This window comes from Phacochoerus africanus, chromosome 9 (genome assembly GCF_016906955.1).
Source record: "Phacochoerus africanus isolate WHEZ1 chromosome 9, ROS_Pafr_v1, whole genome shotgun sequence".
Lineage (NCBI taxonomy): Eukaryota > Metazoa > Chordata > Mammalia > Artiodactyla > Suidae > Phacochoerus > Phacochoerus africanus.
Window position 1 is genome coordinate 125,181,098 of NC_062552.1, and position 18,332 is coordinate 125,199,429.

The 18,332-nt window shown below is 52.1% G+C and overlaps 1 protein-coding gene across 6 annotated transcripts in view; it reads left to right on the forward strand.

The window, feature by feature from the left end:
* Positions 1-18,332, forward strand: part of PPP2R5C (protein phosphatase 2 regulatory subunit B'gamma) — a 138,883-nt gene that overhangs the window by 39,399 nt on the left and 81,152 nt on the right. The window contains exon 1 of one of the 6 annotated variants that reach the window (XM_047795497.1): positions 1,521-1,717. The exons of 4 other annotated variants lie outside the window; for them this stretch is intronic. In XM_047795497.1, the coding sequence (XP_047651453.1) occupies positions 1,624-1,717 (94 nt within the window). In that variant the 5' untranslated portion in view covers positions 1,521-1,623. Of the gene's footprint in view, positions 1-1,520; positions 1,718-18,332 lie in introns of those variants that run through there. One more of the 6 variants, XM_047795498.1, reaches the window with a different exon arrangement.

Here is an 18,332-nt window from a genome sequence, read left to right on the forward strand (position 1 = left end):
TGGGGGGGGGGTGTGCGTGTGTGAGAAGGGAGGAACTTTTTTTTTTCAGTTCTACCGGGCGGAGATCCCTCTCATAGCTTCTTCATTTTCCTCTGGAGCTATAGTAGTAATAGCACTTCCCGTAGGGCCTGGACTCTGCCGCGCACACACGCCTCCCCAGGTTGCTCCGGTTCCGAGATGACGCCCTTCTCTTTGGAATAGCTTTTTCCATTAGCCTCCTTTGAAGATAGGGAACTAAGATCTGAATAGTAGCTTATTAAGAGCTAGCTCCGTAGGAGTTCCCGTCGTGGCTCAGCAGTTAATGAATCCGACGAGGAACCAAGAGGTTGCGGGTTCGATCCCTGGCCTTGCTCAGTGGGTTGGGGATCCGGCATTGCCATGAGCTGTGGTGGAGGTTGCAGATGCGGCTCAGATCCCGAGTTGCTGTGGCTGTGGCTGTGGTGTAGGCCAGCGGCTACAGCTCCTATTCAACCTCTAGCCTGGGAACCTCCATATGCCGCGGGAGCGGCCCTAGAAATGGTTTAAAAAGACCAAAAAAAAAAGGTAGTTTCATAAAAATAAGTGAAAATATTTTATTAAAATAAAATAGTTCCTTTCGTGGTTCAGCAGTTAACAACCCTGAGTGGGATCCATGAGGATGCGGGTTCAATCCTTGGCCTTGCTCAGTGGGTTAAGGATCCAGCGCTGCTGCCAGCTGTGGTGTAGGTTGCAGACAAGGCTCAGATCCCCCACTGCTGTGGCTGTGGTGTAGGCCGGCAGCGGTTGCTTTGACTCGACCCCGAGCCTGGGAACTTCCATGTGCCTCGAGTGAGGCCCTAAAAAGCAAAAAATAAATAAATGAAGTAGGAAAAATTAAAAGTAATATGTTGACATCTTTAAGGTATAAAAATAAACATTTGAATATTTTAACTTTCACAGTGTGTAGCGCTTTCTAGCTATTAACTTTAAAGAAGCTTTTTTTTATAATTTTAAACTGAATTTTTCCAGTAAAAAAATTAGACCCCAAGAAAAACCAGTGTTTGAGGATTAATTAGCTCATGACATGGTAGTAGGAGAGGTTGAACAAGAGTCCAAACTAATGACTTGGGATTGTTTAAAAAAAAAAAAAAAAACTAGCTGGCCAAAACGCTAAAATGATGCAGCTATTAAAGTAATTAGAGCAGAAAATAGGAAGTGGCCAGGTGGGTATGTGGGGTACCAATTAGGGAAATGCTGAAATGTAAAGTTCACATAAACACATATGCACACTTTTTTTTTTTTTTTTTTGGCCGCTCTCTCAGAATCATTTGTTTACGGTCTGGCCGGGTTGTGGCCTCAGCCCTGCCTCTTAAGGGATGGGATCTTTGCCTGAAAGTTACTGAGAAACGAAGACTGCAGAACGCCAAAAAATGTCCAGGCTTTTCACGCACACTGACAGCCAAACAGAACGCTCTTTCCATTTGCAGTTTTTTTAGTGTCATTTTAAGTTGCAGCTTTCGGCCAATCGGCGCGCCCGGGCCTGCTGACGTCACGAAGCAGCCCGTTCCCTCCAGCTGCAGAGCTTCAGTTTGTCTTTTTTTTAAACTAAAATGGAGGCTGGTTTCTTGCCTTAAGGAGTACACTGCCTTTCCCGCTGGAGTCTAGATGTTGACATGTAATAAAGCGGGCAGCAGGATGGTGGTGGATGCGGCCAACTCCAACGGGCCCTTCCAGCCCGCGGCCCTTCTCCATATTCGAGGTAAGTTACTGTGTGTTTCACTGAAACGGAACCTTCTGTGGTTAGTTAACAAATGGCTATTGTGCTTCAGATAAGAGAAGCAGGAAGTCCTTTCTCGCAGAATTCACCCCGTTTCACGGCCCACCTAACCGAGGGAGGCTGGGTGTGTCACTGCAATTTGGCATTTTACGAACTACTTACAGACATTTGAGTCTCGAGAGAGGCCTTGCATGCATAGTTCAAAGCTGGTTTTTCTGCTTTCTGCTCGCTCTCCCCTCCCCCTCTCCGAGCCGCTGAGGTCAGAGGATGTGAAGTCACTGCCGGGGAGGGGGGGGGGTGCTGGGCGGGGGTGGGAAGGAGAGGCGGGCAGCTCGCCTGGCAAGTTGTCCGTGTGGAGAGTTTCTCTTGCATCCGTGGTGTTTAACTCGGGGACACGTCTCTGAATTCAGGATGAATGGCAGTAGGAGAATGTGCAGAAACGTTTGGAAGAGAGCTTGCTTTAAAAGGATTGCTTTCCTTCTTGCTTTGGAGCCCCAAAGCGAAACATGCTCGTGCTTTGAAGCACCGAAATCCATTGTGGGTCGTAATTTCTGAGCTGTTAGGTTCTCATGGACGGGAAGGAAATGCTGTGCGCTTGAGTAGGCTCCGTGTGGACGTTTGTCTTAGGAGTTTAAAATGGCAACAAGTTTTCAATGTGTTAATGGATCGTTTTTACTAATTACAGTTTCCTGCTTGTAGTTTCTGCAAAAATTGGGTTCACGATTTAGCTTAAAAACACAAACACCATAGCAGCTTATCATTATATTAAAATATAGGTATCAGGATAATCATATACTTAGCTTTTTAAAATATTTGTACAAAAATTTTGTTCATAATTGGTGACATAGAAAACGAATGTTAAGCTTCATCAAATCACTTTAAAATTTTTATTGCAGCTCTGCCCTAACGAAACAGTTTGAACTGTCAGAATCTCCTTTCAGGACCCATGTTAAGGAAGGGTGGGGGCAGGATTTCTAGGTGACTGAGAGTCTTCATGACTAAAATGCCAGACAGGATTCGTCAGGTCCTGGGGTGTACCCAGGGAAGATGAAACCGCACGAGTGCCCGGTCAGGTTGAATAAAATGGGTGCTGCTTCTCTCTTTAATGAAGCTGGTGGGAGTTAGTGTGCTCCATGACCAGCCTGTTTTGGCGGGACCCAGGGAGGAGCAAATGTTGACCGCAGTTCGCATTGAGGTGGTTTAGCTGCGGGAGCCAAGTGGGCAAAAGCAAAATGTGATTGTTTCGATTTTAGTGCTTAAACACTGGCTAGTCAGCATGGGAGAGTGTTATTGCATATAAAATCTAGCTTTTATGCTTCTGAGTTTTCTTGCAAATAAAAGATTTTTTTAGTGTGTGAGTTTTCTGATTTTTATTAGACACTTAATGTCCTACTCATCTTTTGAACTGTGAATTTATTCTGAAATGGACTCATTGGATTTTCTATCTTAGACCACTTTTTGTTTTAATTCCAGGACTTATGACGAGTTTGGGTTTTTTTGTTTTTTGCTGCTGGTTAAGTTGTGGGTTGTTTGCTGTCTAATTGTGGAGGGGAAAAGTAGTGAAGTGTATTCGTCTAAGAGAGACTTGGGGTTTGAAGAAGGGGTACTTTTAGGGCCTTCAACTAACTTCTGGTTAAAACAGTGGGGGCAGTTTTAATTTTAAAACCGAAACAACGCTTCCTTTACCCATCATGACTTTTTAGAGCAAGCATGTTAATGTGCATTTAACGTGAATTTATGTTTTTTATGTTTATCGGGTTTCAGAGTCTCGATCAGCTCAGTACCCAGTTAGAAGCTCTGCTTTGTGGTGGGTGCTGAGGACTCATTTTAGTGGAGGTGGGCACAGGGCCCTGCGGCAGGAGGGCCCCGGAGGAGCTGGCCCTGGGCAGGTGCTGGTCGAGGGGGCCGGCGTGATGGTGATGCCGTGGGAAGGGGAGGCGGCCAGGAGGCCGCACTGAGGCTTGCATCCCTCACCGGGAGAGGAGGACCTTCCACTCGGAGGGAAAGAAACCAGCCCAGGGTCACACGGCCTGTAAGCGGCCGGGCCAAAAGCCGACCCAGCAGCTTTTTGTTTTGTTTGGAATCTTTTGGCGGTGGGGGCACCTGCAGCATGTGGAGGTTCCCGGGCTAGGGGTCGCATCAGAGATGTGGCTGTCGGCTTACACCACAGCCACAGCCACAGCCACGCCAGATCTGAGCTGCGGCTGCAGCCTGCACCACAGCTCACGGCAACGCCGGATCTGAGCAAGGCCTGGGATCAAACCCGCGTCCTCATGGATACTACTTGGTTTCGTTACCACCGAGCCACAATGGGAATCCCCCCCCCACCTTTTTTTCCATTTTAAAGTAGAAATTTCAGCTGTTTGTAGAACCTTTCGCCACAGGATTATAATAGTGGGTTTTCCCAGCACCTTGTCAGCATCGTCTGTTGCAGTGACCTCTCGTGTATGACAGTCTTTGTGCCTAAGGTGCATTTCTTCATTCATCTTACAAATATTTGTCGAGTCCCTACCACCACGTGCCAGGCAGGTTCCTAGTCTGGAATATGAAGGGAATCCTCTGGGCCCTCGCAGAGCTTCCCCCCCTCCCCCGCCCACTCGGGGACAGTCAGGTAAACAATTAACATGCTTTGGTGACAAAGCGAGTGCTCCCCAAAGGTTTGAGCCTCCCTTCCTGTCACATAGCCTAGAATTTGCAGTTAATTTAGTGAATTATGTCCTGCAGGGACAGACTGTGGAAAGTCAGCCTGAACTTTTCTGTTTGGAGGAGGCGAACGGGTCACCTGGAACTCGATGGCTGTAAATTTAGCCCGATGACTTAAATCCTGTGCCTGCTTGTCCAAGAGAACTTGTCTGCCGAGGTGGGAACTCTCTGTGCCGTCCCCCTCGGTGGCCCTGGTCACGTGTGACTGTGGAACACTCAGAATGTGGCTCGTGCAACTGAGAAGCCAGATGTTACATTTTATTCCTTTTTAGCTACTCTAAATGTAAACAGTCGTGCTCCGGTGGCTGTGATGGACAGCGCAGTTGGAGACTGGGACCGAGAGACTTTTTCAGGAAGGGCTGCAGAGTGAGTGTTCTTGGCTGTGAAGGCAGCCGCAGACAACAAGTCACTAAGTGGGCATGACGTGTTCCAATAAAGCTTTATTTACAAAACAGCTGGCCAGATCTGGCCCTTTGGACATAGTTGGCTGACTCCTGTTCCAGACTCTTCTTTGACTTTTAATTGTCTGTGAAGTGTACCAAAATACATGTCACTGCCAGAGCCAGGCTAGAGGCAAGAGCAGCCAAGCCGAAAAGGCGTGAGTGGCCGGAGGGGAGGAGAGCGAGCCCCATCCTCTTCCAGCTGGCTTTTGCTCTGGCTCAGGAAAGTTGTTAACTGCCCGGCCTTGCGATGGGTAAATGCGCGCGGCTGGCGAGTGCAGGAAAGAGGAGGCGCCGGCGAGCAGGCTCTTCCTTCCGAGTGAACCCTCTTCTCCTGGGGAGTGGGAGTCTGATGGCGGAAAGGTGCGTTTCCTCGCGCGCGCTCCCAAGTCTGCGGTTTCCCGGAAGAACGGAGAGGAGAGCCCGCGGGGGGCGCTGTGCGGCCGGGCCCAGGCCTTCCTTTCCCGCCGCAGCCGGTGCGATGCCAGCCTGGGTGCCGGCACACAGCGTGGGACTCCGGCTTGGTGGCGGCGGTAAATGTTGAGGATGGAGAGCTGCCTCCCTCCTCCCCACAAGGAGTGAGGAAGAAGGGTTCGTTGACGGCCCCAGTAAAAGACCCTCCAAGGCCAAAGCGGTGTTTCTCTGGATGGTGTAACAGCCCACCTAGCGTCTAGTGACGGGAGACTCTGTAAGCTGTGAGGGGACTTTGTAGGAGTCCCCCTTTAAAGCCACCTGCAGCGATCCTCTGGGGAAAGGTGTTTCTCTCGGGTCCCTGACAGCAGGAGGTACCCGGTAACGAATGGGGGGGGGGGGTGTGTGTGTGAAGCTGCACACCTCTCCTGAATTAGTTCTCCCCGAACCGCCCCTGGCTCCTGCCTTGGAGCAGCAGCTAAACTCCTACAACTTTTTCATTAAAAGATGTTCATTACAGGGGTTCCCACTGTGGCGAAGGGAAAATGAATCCGACTAGTATCCGTGAGGATGTGGGTTCAGTCCCTGACCTCGCTCAGGGGGTCGGGGATCCAGCCGTTGCCTTGAGCTGTGGTGTAGGTTCCAGTTGTGACTCAGATCCCGCGTTGCTGTGGCTGTGGTGTAGGCCGGCAGCTGTAGCTCAGATTCGACCCCTAGCCTGGGAACTTCCACATGCCACGGGTGCAGCCCTAAAAAGCAAAAAAGAAAAAAATTGTGTAGAAGAATGAGACAAAAGTAAAGAGTTAAGGGAGTTCCCATTGTGGCCCATCGGTAATGAAGCCAACTAGTATCCGTGAGGACTTGGATTCGATCCCTGGTCCCACTCAGGGGGCTGAGGCTCCCGCGTCGCTGTGGCGTAGATCACGGACGCAGCTTGCATCCGGTGCGCTGTGGCCGTGGCTGTGGCCGGGCCGGCCTGACCGCTGCAGCTCCTGTTTGACCCCTAAGAAGATAAGGTCCGTGGTCGGAAAGAGTGTGGGCACTGAAATCCAGGGAAGGCCCAAGTCCTCGCAGGCCCAGTGCTTTGGGGCATCTACCCGGTTTCGGTACCAGGTGGCACCGCAGGGTGGTTCTCTTGCGGATCCAGCGAGCAGGACAGGACAAGCTTTGTGGGCACTGCCTGACCCCTCCCCCCCCCCCAGCATTCCTGCTGGGAGTGAGCAGGACATGTCCTAGTCTCTCCTGCCCAAGGTCACCAGCCTGCTCCCTGTGCCCAAGCCACTGCTGCCTGTGCCAGCTACCTGTCCCCAAGCCACTGCTGCTCTGTCCCAGGAGGCAAGGCAGCATTTACAGAGTGCCTTCAGCGTGGTCCAGGGCAGATCCCGCAGCACTTCTGGGAGAGGAGGAGAGCCGTGGGGACAGTGACACGGGAGTCTGAGCTCACTCGTGCCCCACGCCAGGTCAGGGTGCCGGGAGGTGGCTGTGCGGCTTCCACATCAGGTGAACCTGTGACACGTGCGGTCGTGGAATGGGTTTGAGTGTCTGGAGTTCAGTCTGCAGGCCCACTCTCGGTGTGTGGGAGCGTCGCTGACCCCTTCTCCGCTGCCCCATTTCACCTGCCGGGTCTGTCAGGCATCGACTGTGGGCTCCTTGTCTGACCTCCTCCTGCAGTCGGGAGCCCGCTGGGCAGGGTCACGGGCCGCCAGGCGCTTCTCACCACATCTAGCACCTAGCTCCCTGCAGTGTGAGCACACGGTCACCGTCGGTGGAGGGAAATGAAAGTATTTCTCTGAATGACGGCTCAGGTGATGGTTACGTGGTGTGTCCTCAGCTGACGACTGGGTCGGCTCAGCAGCACTCGGGAGCAGCTGTGACTGGTGGAAAAGGCACGCGCAGGTGACCACGCTGTGGGCCTTGCTTCAGACCCAGTCTCCTCTTCCTCTCAGGTGGGAAAAGTACCACCAGACTTGGGGAGAACTCCAAAAATTAGTTTATCTCACTGATGGGCCTAAGGAAAAGTCTTTCTTATTAATCTTGCAAAGACGTTAGCTAAAATGCACAAGGACAAACTACTACAGCAAGAGAAATCTGATTTTGTCTAGGCCCGTGAATTATCCATAAGTCAAAAACCCTTCTAGTTAAAAAAAGAAAGAAACTAAAGAGATGCAGGAGTGAAATACGGTGAGTGAGTTTCTATCAGATCTTTGTTCTAAGAAAAAAACAAACAAACCCCAGATCAGACCTACAGAAGACGTTGCTGTGGCTGTTGGGAAAGCTGAGTACAGAACGTGGGACACTGTGGAGTTACTGTTAGTTTTAAAGGTATTGTGACTTGTAGCAACTGGCCTTATTCTTTTTTCTTTTGGGGCCGCACCTGCAGCATATGGAAGTTCCAGCCTAGGGGTCAAATCAGAGCTACAGCTGCCAGCCTACACCACAGCCACAGCAACGCCAGATCCCAGCCACGTCTGTGACCTACACCACCGGTCACGGTAGTGCTGGCTCCCCGACCCACTGAGCGAGGCCAGGGATCGAACCTGCATCCTCATGGATACTAGTCGGATTCGTTTCCGCTGTGCCACAGCGGGAACTCCCTATCCTCATTCTTAGGAGCTGCAGATGGAAATGTTTAGGGGTGAAGCATTATGATCTCTGCAGGTTACTTCAAATAACAGAGAGAAAAATAACCAGAGCAGATATGCTAATATGTGAACGTTGTTGATATAGGGGAGTGGGCATATAGTATGCAATTATTCGGCTCCTGTGTAGGTTTAAACTTCGTAACGTTTGAGAGAAGTACCTTTAAAATGTTTTGCTTTAACATAAAAAAAGACGTGCAAAGGAAATGTAATCACTTAGAAATTGTTTGCTAAATGGTCTTTTATGTTCCAGTTTTGAGTTTTCCCGTGTTCTTCCTCAGGTGTCATTGTGGACAAATCCGTGGCCGTCAGTGGCATCAGCAGTCAGGGGCTTGGTCATCCTGGGTGGGACGAGGCTGAGGCCCTGCCAGACAGCAGTCCCCTCGCTGCTACCTCCTGGCGGCTGCACAGGCAGCCACACCATCTTACCAAGTGGTGTTTGGAGGTGTGCAACTTTTTTTTTTTGGGGGGGGGGCGGTTTATGGGCATTTCTAATGGCCTTTTAACGTGTAACAGCCTTTAAGGCCCACACTCGGGTGAGAACCTCAGGGCTGGGGTCTGATCCCTGCCCGTACCCCACCACGCCACCTGTCCGCTGAGCCAGCCTGGGCAAGGAGCTCGCTCCTGTGCCTGGAGGTGGGATGAAGCGGGTGTAAAATGACCTGCCTCTGTGCATTTTATGAGGGTGAAGCATTGAATACATAGAAAATGCCTAAAGTGTTTGTGAGGCTCTGGGAGTGTGGGGGTGGCCTGGCTAACGGTCCCTGTTGTAGGGTGTTGTCGTAATCCAGAGCCCAGCGTCTTAACCACAGCCTGTCGTATTTTTCTGCCACTGTGTTACCTACATTTGTTCCTCCTGCAGCTCGTCGTCTGCCCTCTCCCTCCCCGCCTCGCCAGGTCCCTGGTGCACTTTGTCACTTCCCCCTGGAAGACATCGGTCCTTGAGGATCGTGCCGCGTGCTCTGTGTTCGGCTGGTGGGCGGTCCGTGGACGTTCCTGCTGAGACCGATCTCTGTGCGGGGCGACTCCCGATCGTCCTTCTCGGGGTCCAGTCCGTTATAAGAAATCAGCATTTAATACCTTCCTCTCCTCACCCCATGTGTAGCTCTTTTGAAGAGAAGTGTTTTAGCCTGACACGCATAAGGAATGTTGTGTTTAGAAGGTAGGGATTTTGTCTGTGACCAGTCCTAAGTAAGGTGACTTCGCTTGTCATTTTCGCCTTCGTGGTTTTTAAACGCAGATGTTGCTTTCCGACGCGGTCACAATTTGACTTCCAAAAATGTGCTGTGTTATCCTCACGTCCCATTACGTTAAACGCCTCTGAATTCCTTTTTCATCATGGGATTTTAAAATTCAGAGAGTGTTTGGGTCCAAACTAAAACCTTCTACCTTATCATTTGCAGTGTAATAGTGTGTTTTTTTTTTAATTTTATTGAAATACAGTTGATTTACAGTGTTGTGTTTATTTCTTGTGCACAGCGCAGTGATTCAGTAATAGCTGTATATGTGCTCTTTCATAGTCTTGTCCGTTACGGTTTGTCGCAGGATATTGAATGCGGCGTCCCGTGCTGTGCTGTCAGACCTTGTTGTTTGTCCATCCTGCTAACCCCGACCTCCCCGTCCGTCCCTCCCCAACTCCCCTCCCCCCGGCAACCGCACGTCTGCTCTCCTTGCCTGTGAGTCTGTTTCTGTTTTGTAGATAAGTTAATTTGCGCCGTATTTTAGGTCACACACGTGAGTGGTATTGTATGGTGTTCGTCTTTCTCTTTCTGATTCACTTAGCATGAGAATCTCTAGGTCCATCTGTGTTACTGCAGGTGACGTTTCCATTCTTGATGCCTGAGTCGTAGTCTGTTGTGTATATATGTAAAATACTGTATTTTCAGTAGAACTTGAGCCATTAGGTTTCTCAGTCTGTTGTTGATGTGCGTGAACTTTGTATACTAACCTTTCAGTTTTTGTTTGCTGGTTGTGTTATGAGACGTGTGTTCTCATTACGGTATTTTGACTCATAAAATTATGAGCATAGGGAACAAGCCTGGTTCTTCCTGAGCTGCTGGTCCTTTATTCCTGGCAGGCTTCGGGGAGGAAGACGTGGCGGGGGGTGTCTGGGTAGATCTCTCAGTACATATGCAACGAGGAGTTATTTTTCTTTGCCTCCAGGTAGTGGGTGTTACTGCACCCCGTTATCCAGGGTGGCCTTTGATAGCCTTGTTTTCATGACTCTGAAGCCGCGACAGTGTCCTCAGCGTTTGCAGAGGGCAGTGTGCACGCGTGTGGTCATTGGGCCCGTGGTGTCCCTGCGATGCTTTCAAGGGATCTTCAAGGGCAAAACTGTCTTCTTAAGAAAACCAAGGCAGGAGTTCCTGCTGTGGCTCAGCGGGAAGGAGCCCAACTAGCATCCACGAGGACGTGGGTTCGATCCCTGGCCTCGCTCGGTGGGTTAGGGATCCGTCATTGCCATGAACTGTGGTGTAGGTGGAAGATGCAGCTGGGTCTGTTGTGCTGTGGCTGTGATGTAGACCAGCCGCTGTAGTTCCAGTTCAGCCCCTGGCCTGGGGACTTCTGTATGTTGCACCTGCGGCCCTAAAGAGACACTCCCCCCCAAAAAAAAGGAATACCAAGGCCTTTTCTATGTGGCCATTTGCCCTGAAGGTGCAGAGGCGGTGGGGGTAAAACGGCTCCTTTTGTGGGGCAGGCAGTGGTGTCCAGCTGGAGACCACCATGAGCTCCACCATGTCACCACAGTCTGACCTGAGAAGGTCCTTGACGAAGCGTGAAATAAATGCTTGGTGTTATTAAGTCTCGGCCTCACGAGCACACCTTTAACACTCCGTGTGACGATGCACAGGGCGCACACAGAGCCTCTGGCACCTGCGGGACAGCAGCTGTCTCCAGGGACACTGTGCAGTACGCAGGGTGCAAGCTGAGCTAGCCACTTTTTTCAGGAACATCATTTTTACTTGAAAGAACAAAAGACAGATTGGGTTATGGAGACCTGAATAGTTGACAGATGCTTTCTCGAAAAGGAGCAAAGAAGCCCGTCAGTACAGGGGGAACAACAGTGACACTATTTGTTGCCCGTGATAAAATTCAAACTTGCAAGTGGAAACCTGCCTTTTGGAGAGCTTGTGTCTGCCTGCAAGAGCACAACAGCTCCCGATGCTGAGACGCCTGGCGACAGGACAGCGGGGCTTCTCGATGGGAAGAGGCGCACGGCTGCACACCTGCACGGTCAGTGATGCTGCGGACACAGAGGGAGAGGCACTCACGGTGCCGGACACACACGCCTCAGGGCTTGGCGTTGCTGAAACATCTGTCAGTGTGGTTTCAGGCTCCACTGCAAGCTCATCTTTAAGAAGCTACCACATGTTGACTGTTAGCATCGAGTCAAAGACAACCCAGGTTTTTGGAAAAGCCATTGACGGTACTCCCTTTTTTCAACTCAACAGGTCTGTTTGAGGCTGGGCTTCTTCTCGTATTCCTCAACCAGAACAGCTGATCAAGCACATTGAATGCAGAGGCAGAAATGCAGATCTGCCCGCTTTCTCTTAAGTCAGACGTTGAAGAGACGGGAGAATGGGAACTGTGTCATTCTTGCTGATTTTCCTAAAGTTATTTTTGTTGTGATTCTTAAGTTAACAGGAAATGGGCCTATTCCTGTTATCCTTTGTGAATTGCTAGGTGAAAATGTTTTAAACCTTCTCTAGTTTGTCAGCATCGCTGGTTGGCGCTCGCAGGATCTGAGCCCTTCAGGGTCTCCGGATGTTTGAGGACACCGTCCCCACACCTGCAAGTGGAAGGCCCTTGGCCTAGGAAATCTCTCCAGCGTGAGCTGGGTATGACCTGACCCTGTTTTTACCAAGCCTCTGTATTTTTTTCTCTTCTCCCCTCAAAAAAATCATTCCCAGATTAACTAGCCAGCTAATAATGTAAACTGGTCTGGGGGCCACAGTGGGAGGCGGTGACTGCACCAGTGCTTGGTTGGTGGACTCACCCCAGGACTCTCTCTGCCTTTAGGCAGCTTCCTTTTATCTTTTCCTAAACTTAAAAAAATAAATAAATAAATAAAAATTTAAAAATCCATACGTGAATATAGCTACTTTTCAATTTTTTTAAAAATTACAAGTAAAACTAAAATTCTCCATAACCTTATCCTCCAAATCAATCTCCTGCCTTTCCTGGCATCACCGAGCAAATAGTTTGGAGTTTGTGTGTATCGTTCCACACCTCTGTCTATGCGAGCGTGTGGATGTAAATTCACAAGAAGTGTGTGGTATTTGGGGAGGGGGTTATTTCTTTTTCTTTTGGGGGGGGCTTTTTAGGGCCACACCCACAGTATATGGAAGTTCCCATTCTAGGGGTCGAATTGGAGCTGCAGCTGCCAGCCTACACCACAGCCACAGCTACACGGGCTCTTTAACTCACTGAGCAGGGGCAGGGATCAAACCTGCATCTTCATGGATACTAGTGGGGTTCGTTACCGCTGAGCCACGTCGGGAACTCCAGGGGGGTTATTTCTTAAGGAAAAAAATTGACACGGTAGCAGTTTTAGAAAACTGAATCTTTTGCAAGTTTTTATCATCTTGATGATACGTGATGCTCCGAGCTCATGTTCCATCTCGTTATCCTGAATCGTGCTGGACATGCACACGCTGCACAGACGCTCCGCGTGGTCTCCCGCATCCTTCTGCTCATTTGGTGTGAACTCTGGGCAGAAGCAGCAGCTGGGCAGCGCCTGCCCGTGCCCGGGCCCCACCCCAGGGCTGGTGCAGATGCCTCACGCCCCAACCCAGTGGGAAGGAAGCTCTGTGCTTGTTTTACAGGCGTCAGAAGGGGGTGTCGGCCAGCAGACCGGACCAGACAGTGTGACAGGGCTCGCGCTGTCAGACTGAGACACGGGCCACCTCTGCTCCCCACGCTGCTGGAACCGTGGCCTGTTCTCTGCGCTCAGGCCTGTCCCGAGGGGGTGTCTTCCTTACGAGAGAACGCCAGCGACCCTCCTCTGCCAGCTCCGTAGAATAGTGTACGAGATGGGGAGACACCGGGGTCTTGTCGGCTTAGTAACCGCCCCTTCCCCACGCACGCCCTCCTAAGTCGGGCCCCGTGACAGCAGAATCCAGAGCTGCCCATCCCAGGCGAAGGCCTGACAGCATCAGTGACGGGGCCAGTGGCGTCCGTGACTGTGGCCATAGCTTCCCATTGGAGTCTGCGAATACATTATGGTTGAAAATGCAGTTGATAAAGTGACTGGTTTTGACGGGAAGTGAAAGATGGGAGCCTGCATTTGACTTCCAGCCCCCTGCCCCCGGGGACAAAAGCGCACGAGAAGAGCGAGCAGAAGCAGCAGCTCTGAGGCTTAATTGAGACACGTTCTCTGCTGGTAGGAAAGCTGAGGGGCTGTCCGGTGAGTGAGGCCTTTTCAAAGACTTGCGTAAATTCAGAAAAGGGTTTTCTCTGCGGTCACGTCACAGATGCCGTTATATTGAAGAGTGTTATGCACCTTGACCAAAGGTTGACTTAAGCTGACACTTTAACCCAAAGTTACACCTGTGCTGTCCTGAAGCTTTTTGCTTATCGTCCTCTCGGCCTGCTTCCTCCCCTTAAGCGTGCCTTTCTTATTTTATCTCATTGATTTTCCAGATGAGACCTTCGCAGGCTGAAACTGACCTTTGCTGAAGCGTTGGGGGCGGGGTGGTTGGGTTTTCTTACGCAAATAGGGCGCTGTGAGTGGGTAGGAGCTCTGAATTTTTCACTTCTGAGTTACGCGCGTCAGTTAAATGTAAACTTTCGAAATATTAATCCTGAGTTCTTACTTTTGATATGAGTTGCAATTGTCGGTATCCAATTAAATGAACGTAGATTGTCCCGCCTACATAAAGTGGGAAGATACCTTTTGGAGTGTGTGTGTGCTTATGTAAAGTCAAATATCAACTTATAAAAACCAGCTCGGTCTTTAGTCTTACGATGTAGTGTATGGGCTTCATCGTTTGCTTCTTTGAGCCTTTTCTCTGTTTTCAAAAAGGAGAGCCTTTAAGTGAAACGGAAGTTAAACTTGGAGCCCTAAACTACTCTTGAACGCTGTGAACATCGTGGGTGAAAATGTAGAGGGACGTTTAAGAAGCACCTTCCGTGTTGTCCGTCAGAAACGGGCTTAGCAGCCAGCGGCAGGCCTTGGCTGTGGCATCCGCCGTAACCGAACACGCTGCCCGGGTGAATGTTCGTGCCAGTTCAGAGTGTGCGGAGCCGAGGCCCAGCAACCGCCTTCGCCGCCTGCTGTCTCGCCCTCTCTCTGGTGCGCCAAGCGTTCCGGACATGCAGAAGTTTCTTCCAGGGTTTCTCAGAATGGTCTGGCCGGAAGATAAAGCGTTCTGGAAGACCGCTTTTTTTTCAGAGCAGCTTGGGCCTCCCCGGCGGCCGGGTGGCTGACACCCGGACGAGGAGGGAGGCTGTTGTTGTTTGTCCTTCTTAGCACCCAGGCGCCCGCCTCACGCTCAGAGCTCCTTGCAAGTGTTCATTGACCGTCCTCTTGGCTACGAGGCAGCAGGCAGCACCATTCGTCCCGTTTTTACAGCTGTAGAAGCCAAAGCAGTGGGTTCCTGGGCTTGCCCGAGGTCAGCAGGACAAGCTCTTGGGCCTTCTGACTCACCACCCAGGGCTCACACCTCCCTGGCTGTGCCCAGGGCTGCTCGCCAAGGCTCCTCTGTCCTGGAGCTCTGTCTGCGCAGCACTTTCTGCTCAGTTTTTCTGCCCAGTTTTTCAGCAGAGCAGCCGAGACCAGGTTAGTTGATCTCATGGTGTCATCTAGAAAAACAAGAGATGCAGATTCTGGGTCACGAAGGTAAGGCTGTCCCTTGGGGGTTTGTGGGTCTGGATGAGATGATCTCAGCAGAACTGAAAGTGCACCCCTTGCCCCTGAGCATAGCCTGGAAGATCCTGCCAAGGAACAGGGGCCCCGGGACTGCTTTCCGCGTAGTGTGAAGCGCCTTGCCCGGTGTGCAGGGCTCGTTTGGAAGCTGCGTGTTCAGTGCAGCTGACGCAGTGTCTCAGTCTAACATAAACTTCCTGCTGGTGAAGCTGCCTCGTGGCTGATTCTCAGAACCAGGACAGAGGGAGACCTGCCGTTCCCTTGCAAGTCCTATATTAGAGAGCTCTGGGCGCCGGGCAGAGAGGCGCTTTCTCTGAAAACGGGCTCTTGGGTACAGGCATTTGTCCAGGGGAAAACGGCGGTAAAGACGCTGCTTCCCGACGCCGTGTACCATCCTCGAGGGGTGTTTACATTGTAGTTAAAAACAGCCTGTGAGCTCTAGTTGCTGGTGTCAGGAAAGCCCTGCACTGCTTCCTTCCTCGCTCTGCCTTCTGGGCGCCCTGTGCACCTGCTCTTGTCGGCCCTGTCGGCCTCAGCACTGGTGTCGCAGCCGCACTCCACCCTTTGTCGTGCCAGATAAGGTTAAAACGAGACTAAAAATGTGTAGTTAACTGAGCTTGTTTCAAAAGGAAGGAAAACTATGGCATATACCTAACAGAGAGGAGAAGAAAATTTAGTTTGGACCTTCCGCCATGTGGCCCCACCCGAAACTTTGTTTCATTCCTTGGACACATATTTAGGAATCACCACCTGGCCGGGGCTGGTGGCCTGGGGGCTGCACAGGAGAAGTCGCACATGATGAGCTTGCTGGCGGGAAGTGTGTTGTGGACGGGGTGACTGTGACCGTGTGACAGGAGCACTAGAGAAGGGTTCACAGCAAGTGAGTAGCCTCGCTGTGTGGACAGGTGGGTGGAGAGGTGCGAGGGCAGGTGAGTGACCGGCGAGCCACAGCCCTGCCCTGGCCATTCCCAGGGAACCTCACAGACAGGTGGGGGGTGTCACTGTGTGTGTGTGACCCCTGTGACCATATGACAATGATTCAGAAAAGCAAAGGGAAGGCCTCGCATGCAGAGCGGGCGCGGGCGCGTGTGACTCCTGATGGCACGGTCAGAGCAGACTCCTCCTGTGTCTCGGAGGTTGTCGCCGTGCTCTGAGGGGTTAACCGGCTAGAACCCGCCAGTGAGAGGCCACGGGCACGGGGGGTTTGAGGCGGGAGTGCGCTGGGGCCCTGGCGGCCCGGCCGAGCGGAGGCCGCACTCTGGGCAGCCGGGCGCCTCCCTGCTAGGCACGCGGGCCCCTGGGCCGACCGTGCGCTTCTGGCCGAACGGACCTCTCCTTGCTCTGTTTCACCTGAACCCGGTTGCTGTGTTGCGGGCCTTGTCACTGAGCGTCGGCTCCCTTCCTTCCTTCCTCGCGTGTGCGGGTAAGGCTGTCAAAACCAGATCTACAGAGGGGGTTCTCAGACCTTTGCGGGGCAGGAGAGCGGATTTGAGAAGGAGGTTGGGGAAGGTGAGGCCAAATGGCTCTGGTTGTCCTGGCGGCACAAGAGGGGAGGCCCCTGCAGGGGGCGGAGGCCGGGTGAGGGTGAGGGGCAGCACAGCTCTGCGGGCGGGCGGGCGGACCCCAAGCATCCGGGCTCGGCGGGCGCTGGGTCTCTGGCCTGTGTTTTCACTTTCTTGGTGTGTTGTTTGCAACACAGGAGCCTCTAACTTGGAGGAACTTCAGCTTACCTAAATCTGTCTTCCGTTGCCTGGTTCTCGGGTGGTTGTTACACCTTGGTGCATGTGGTTTTTGGCCCGTGATGAGCAGCAGCTTTGGTGTGGGATCTCAGTTCCCAGGCCAGGGCCTGAGCCAGGGCCACCGTGGTGAGAGCAGCCTGTCCTAACCGCCAGACCACCAGGGAGCTGCCCGTGGCCAGGGTCGTGCCTCAGAGTTGGTTTCCCAACCCGGAGAGTTGCTCCTATGTTTTCTTCTGCAAGTGTTACTCTCCCAGCGCTTCCACTTGGTCTTTGCTCCATTTTGAGTTCATTTCTGTCTGTGGTGGCAGGTAAGGGTCCACGTCCAGTCCCGTGGGTGTGGCTTTTCAGTTTTCCCGGCACCTTTTGTTGGAAAGACTCTTCTTTCCCCACTGAAGGGCCTTGGCACGCCTGTCGAGGGTCAGTGGATGGTAGTTGCGGGGTTTATTTCTGGACTTCCTTCTGCTCCACTGGTCTGTATGTCTGCACCTCAGCTTTGCTTACTGTAGCTCTGCCAGAAGTTCTACCATCCGGAGGTGGGGGTCCTCCCACTTGGCTCTTCTTTCTCAAAGCTGTTTGCTTTCAGGGTGCCTCGCGTTTCCACGAAGGTCTTCGGACCTCCTTGCCAGGACTCCTGGCCTCTCGCCTCGCCCGGCTGGGGCCAGAACCTGTCCCCTGAGGGCGGTGCGGTGCGCACTCCCTGCTCCCTGGCAGCTCCTCTGACTGAAGAGAGAACCCGCTCCTGCGGGGGGTCTGGGGCCGTGGGTTCTAGTCAGAACCCCCAAGACGTTTGTTTCAAAATCTCAGGCTTTGTCGTGAAGAGCTATTTGACTTTTGTATTCTCTTTCGTTATTATTCCAGCATCATGTGAAAACGTCAGACACGCTTTAATTGCTTCGTAAACGTGATGTTCCAGGAAGTGTGTCCTGTTCGTCCTGGGGCTTCAGGCCCTTCCTCTTCTCCCGCCCCCGCTCGGAGCGCGTGCCCTAGTTTAAAAGGCTGGGTTGGGGGAGACCCGCCCCAAGGCTAGAGCCCTTGTGTTTGTAAGGTTGTCTCTTTGACCGGCTGCCACCTAAGCTCTCAGACCCCGCGGGACCAAGCAGACCTGCCTGCTTGTCAGTGGGTTGGTGGTTGGCGTCTCCTGCAAAGCTGCCGTCCTTTTCTGTCGATTCTTGAGATGGACAGAGACCTCGTCTGTCCTGGCCACCAGAAAGATTCCCACAGGATGAAGCCCGTGGCCTTCCCTGAGTTATGTCTTTTTGGAAGATCTCCTTCTTGGCCGGGGGTGCCTGCTCCGTTTATCTGGGTTCGCAGGGACGGAAGGCGACGGCCAGGGTCGGTCCTTTCCAGACGCCTGTGCGGCTCTGTGCGAGGCTTTTCTCTGTCCAGGTGATGTGGGGTGGCTTTCTCATAAAGCTCAGTTAATTTAATTTGCAGGGCCCTCTTTTCTTCAGAGATGTCCTTTTTGGAATAGAAGCATCTTGGGTAATTCTTGGGTGCTCGCTCGCTCTCGTCAGGGCGGTGAACCCGTGTCGGTCTCTCCGCTTCCTTGTGCGGTTTACTGGTCTGTGAAATCCTGACTCCGGAGCATGTTTTAAGCCACCAGTCCCAGGTTGACAGGCCTTCCTCACCTTGGGAATTACCACAGTGTTTCAGACAATTTATGTAACTGAAAAGCCCACTTCCTACTTCCTTTCTATGAAACGTCCAGAACAGGCAAGTGCGTAGAGACAGCAGATGAGCGGTTGCCGGGCTGAGGGGGGTGTGGGGGCGGGCTCCTTAAAGGGTGCCCGTGTTCGT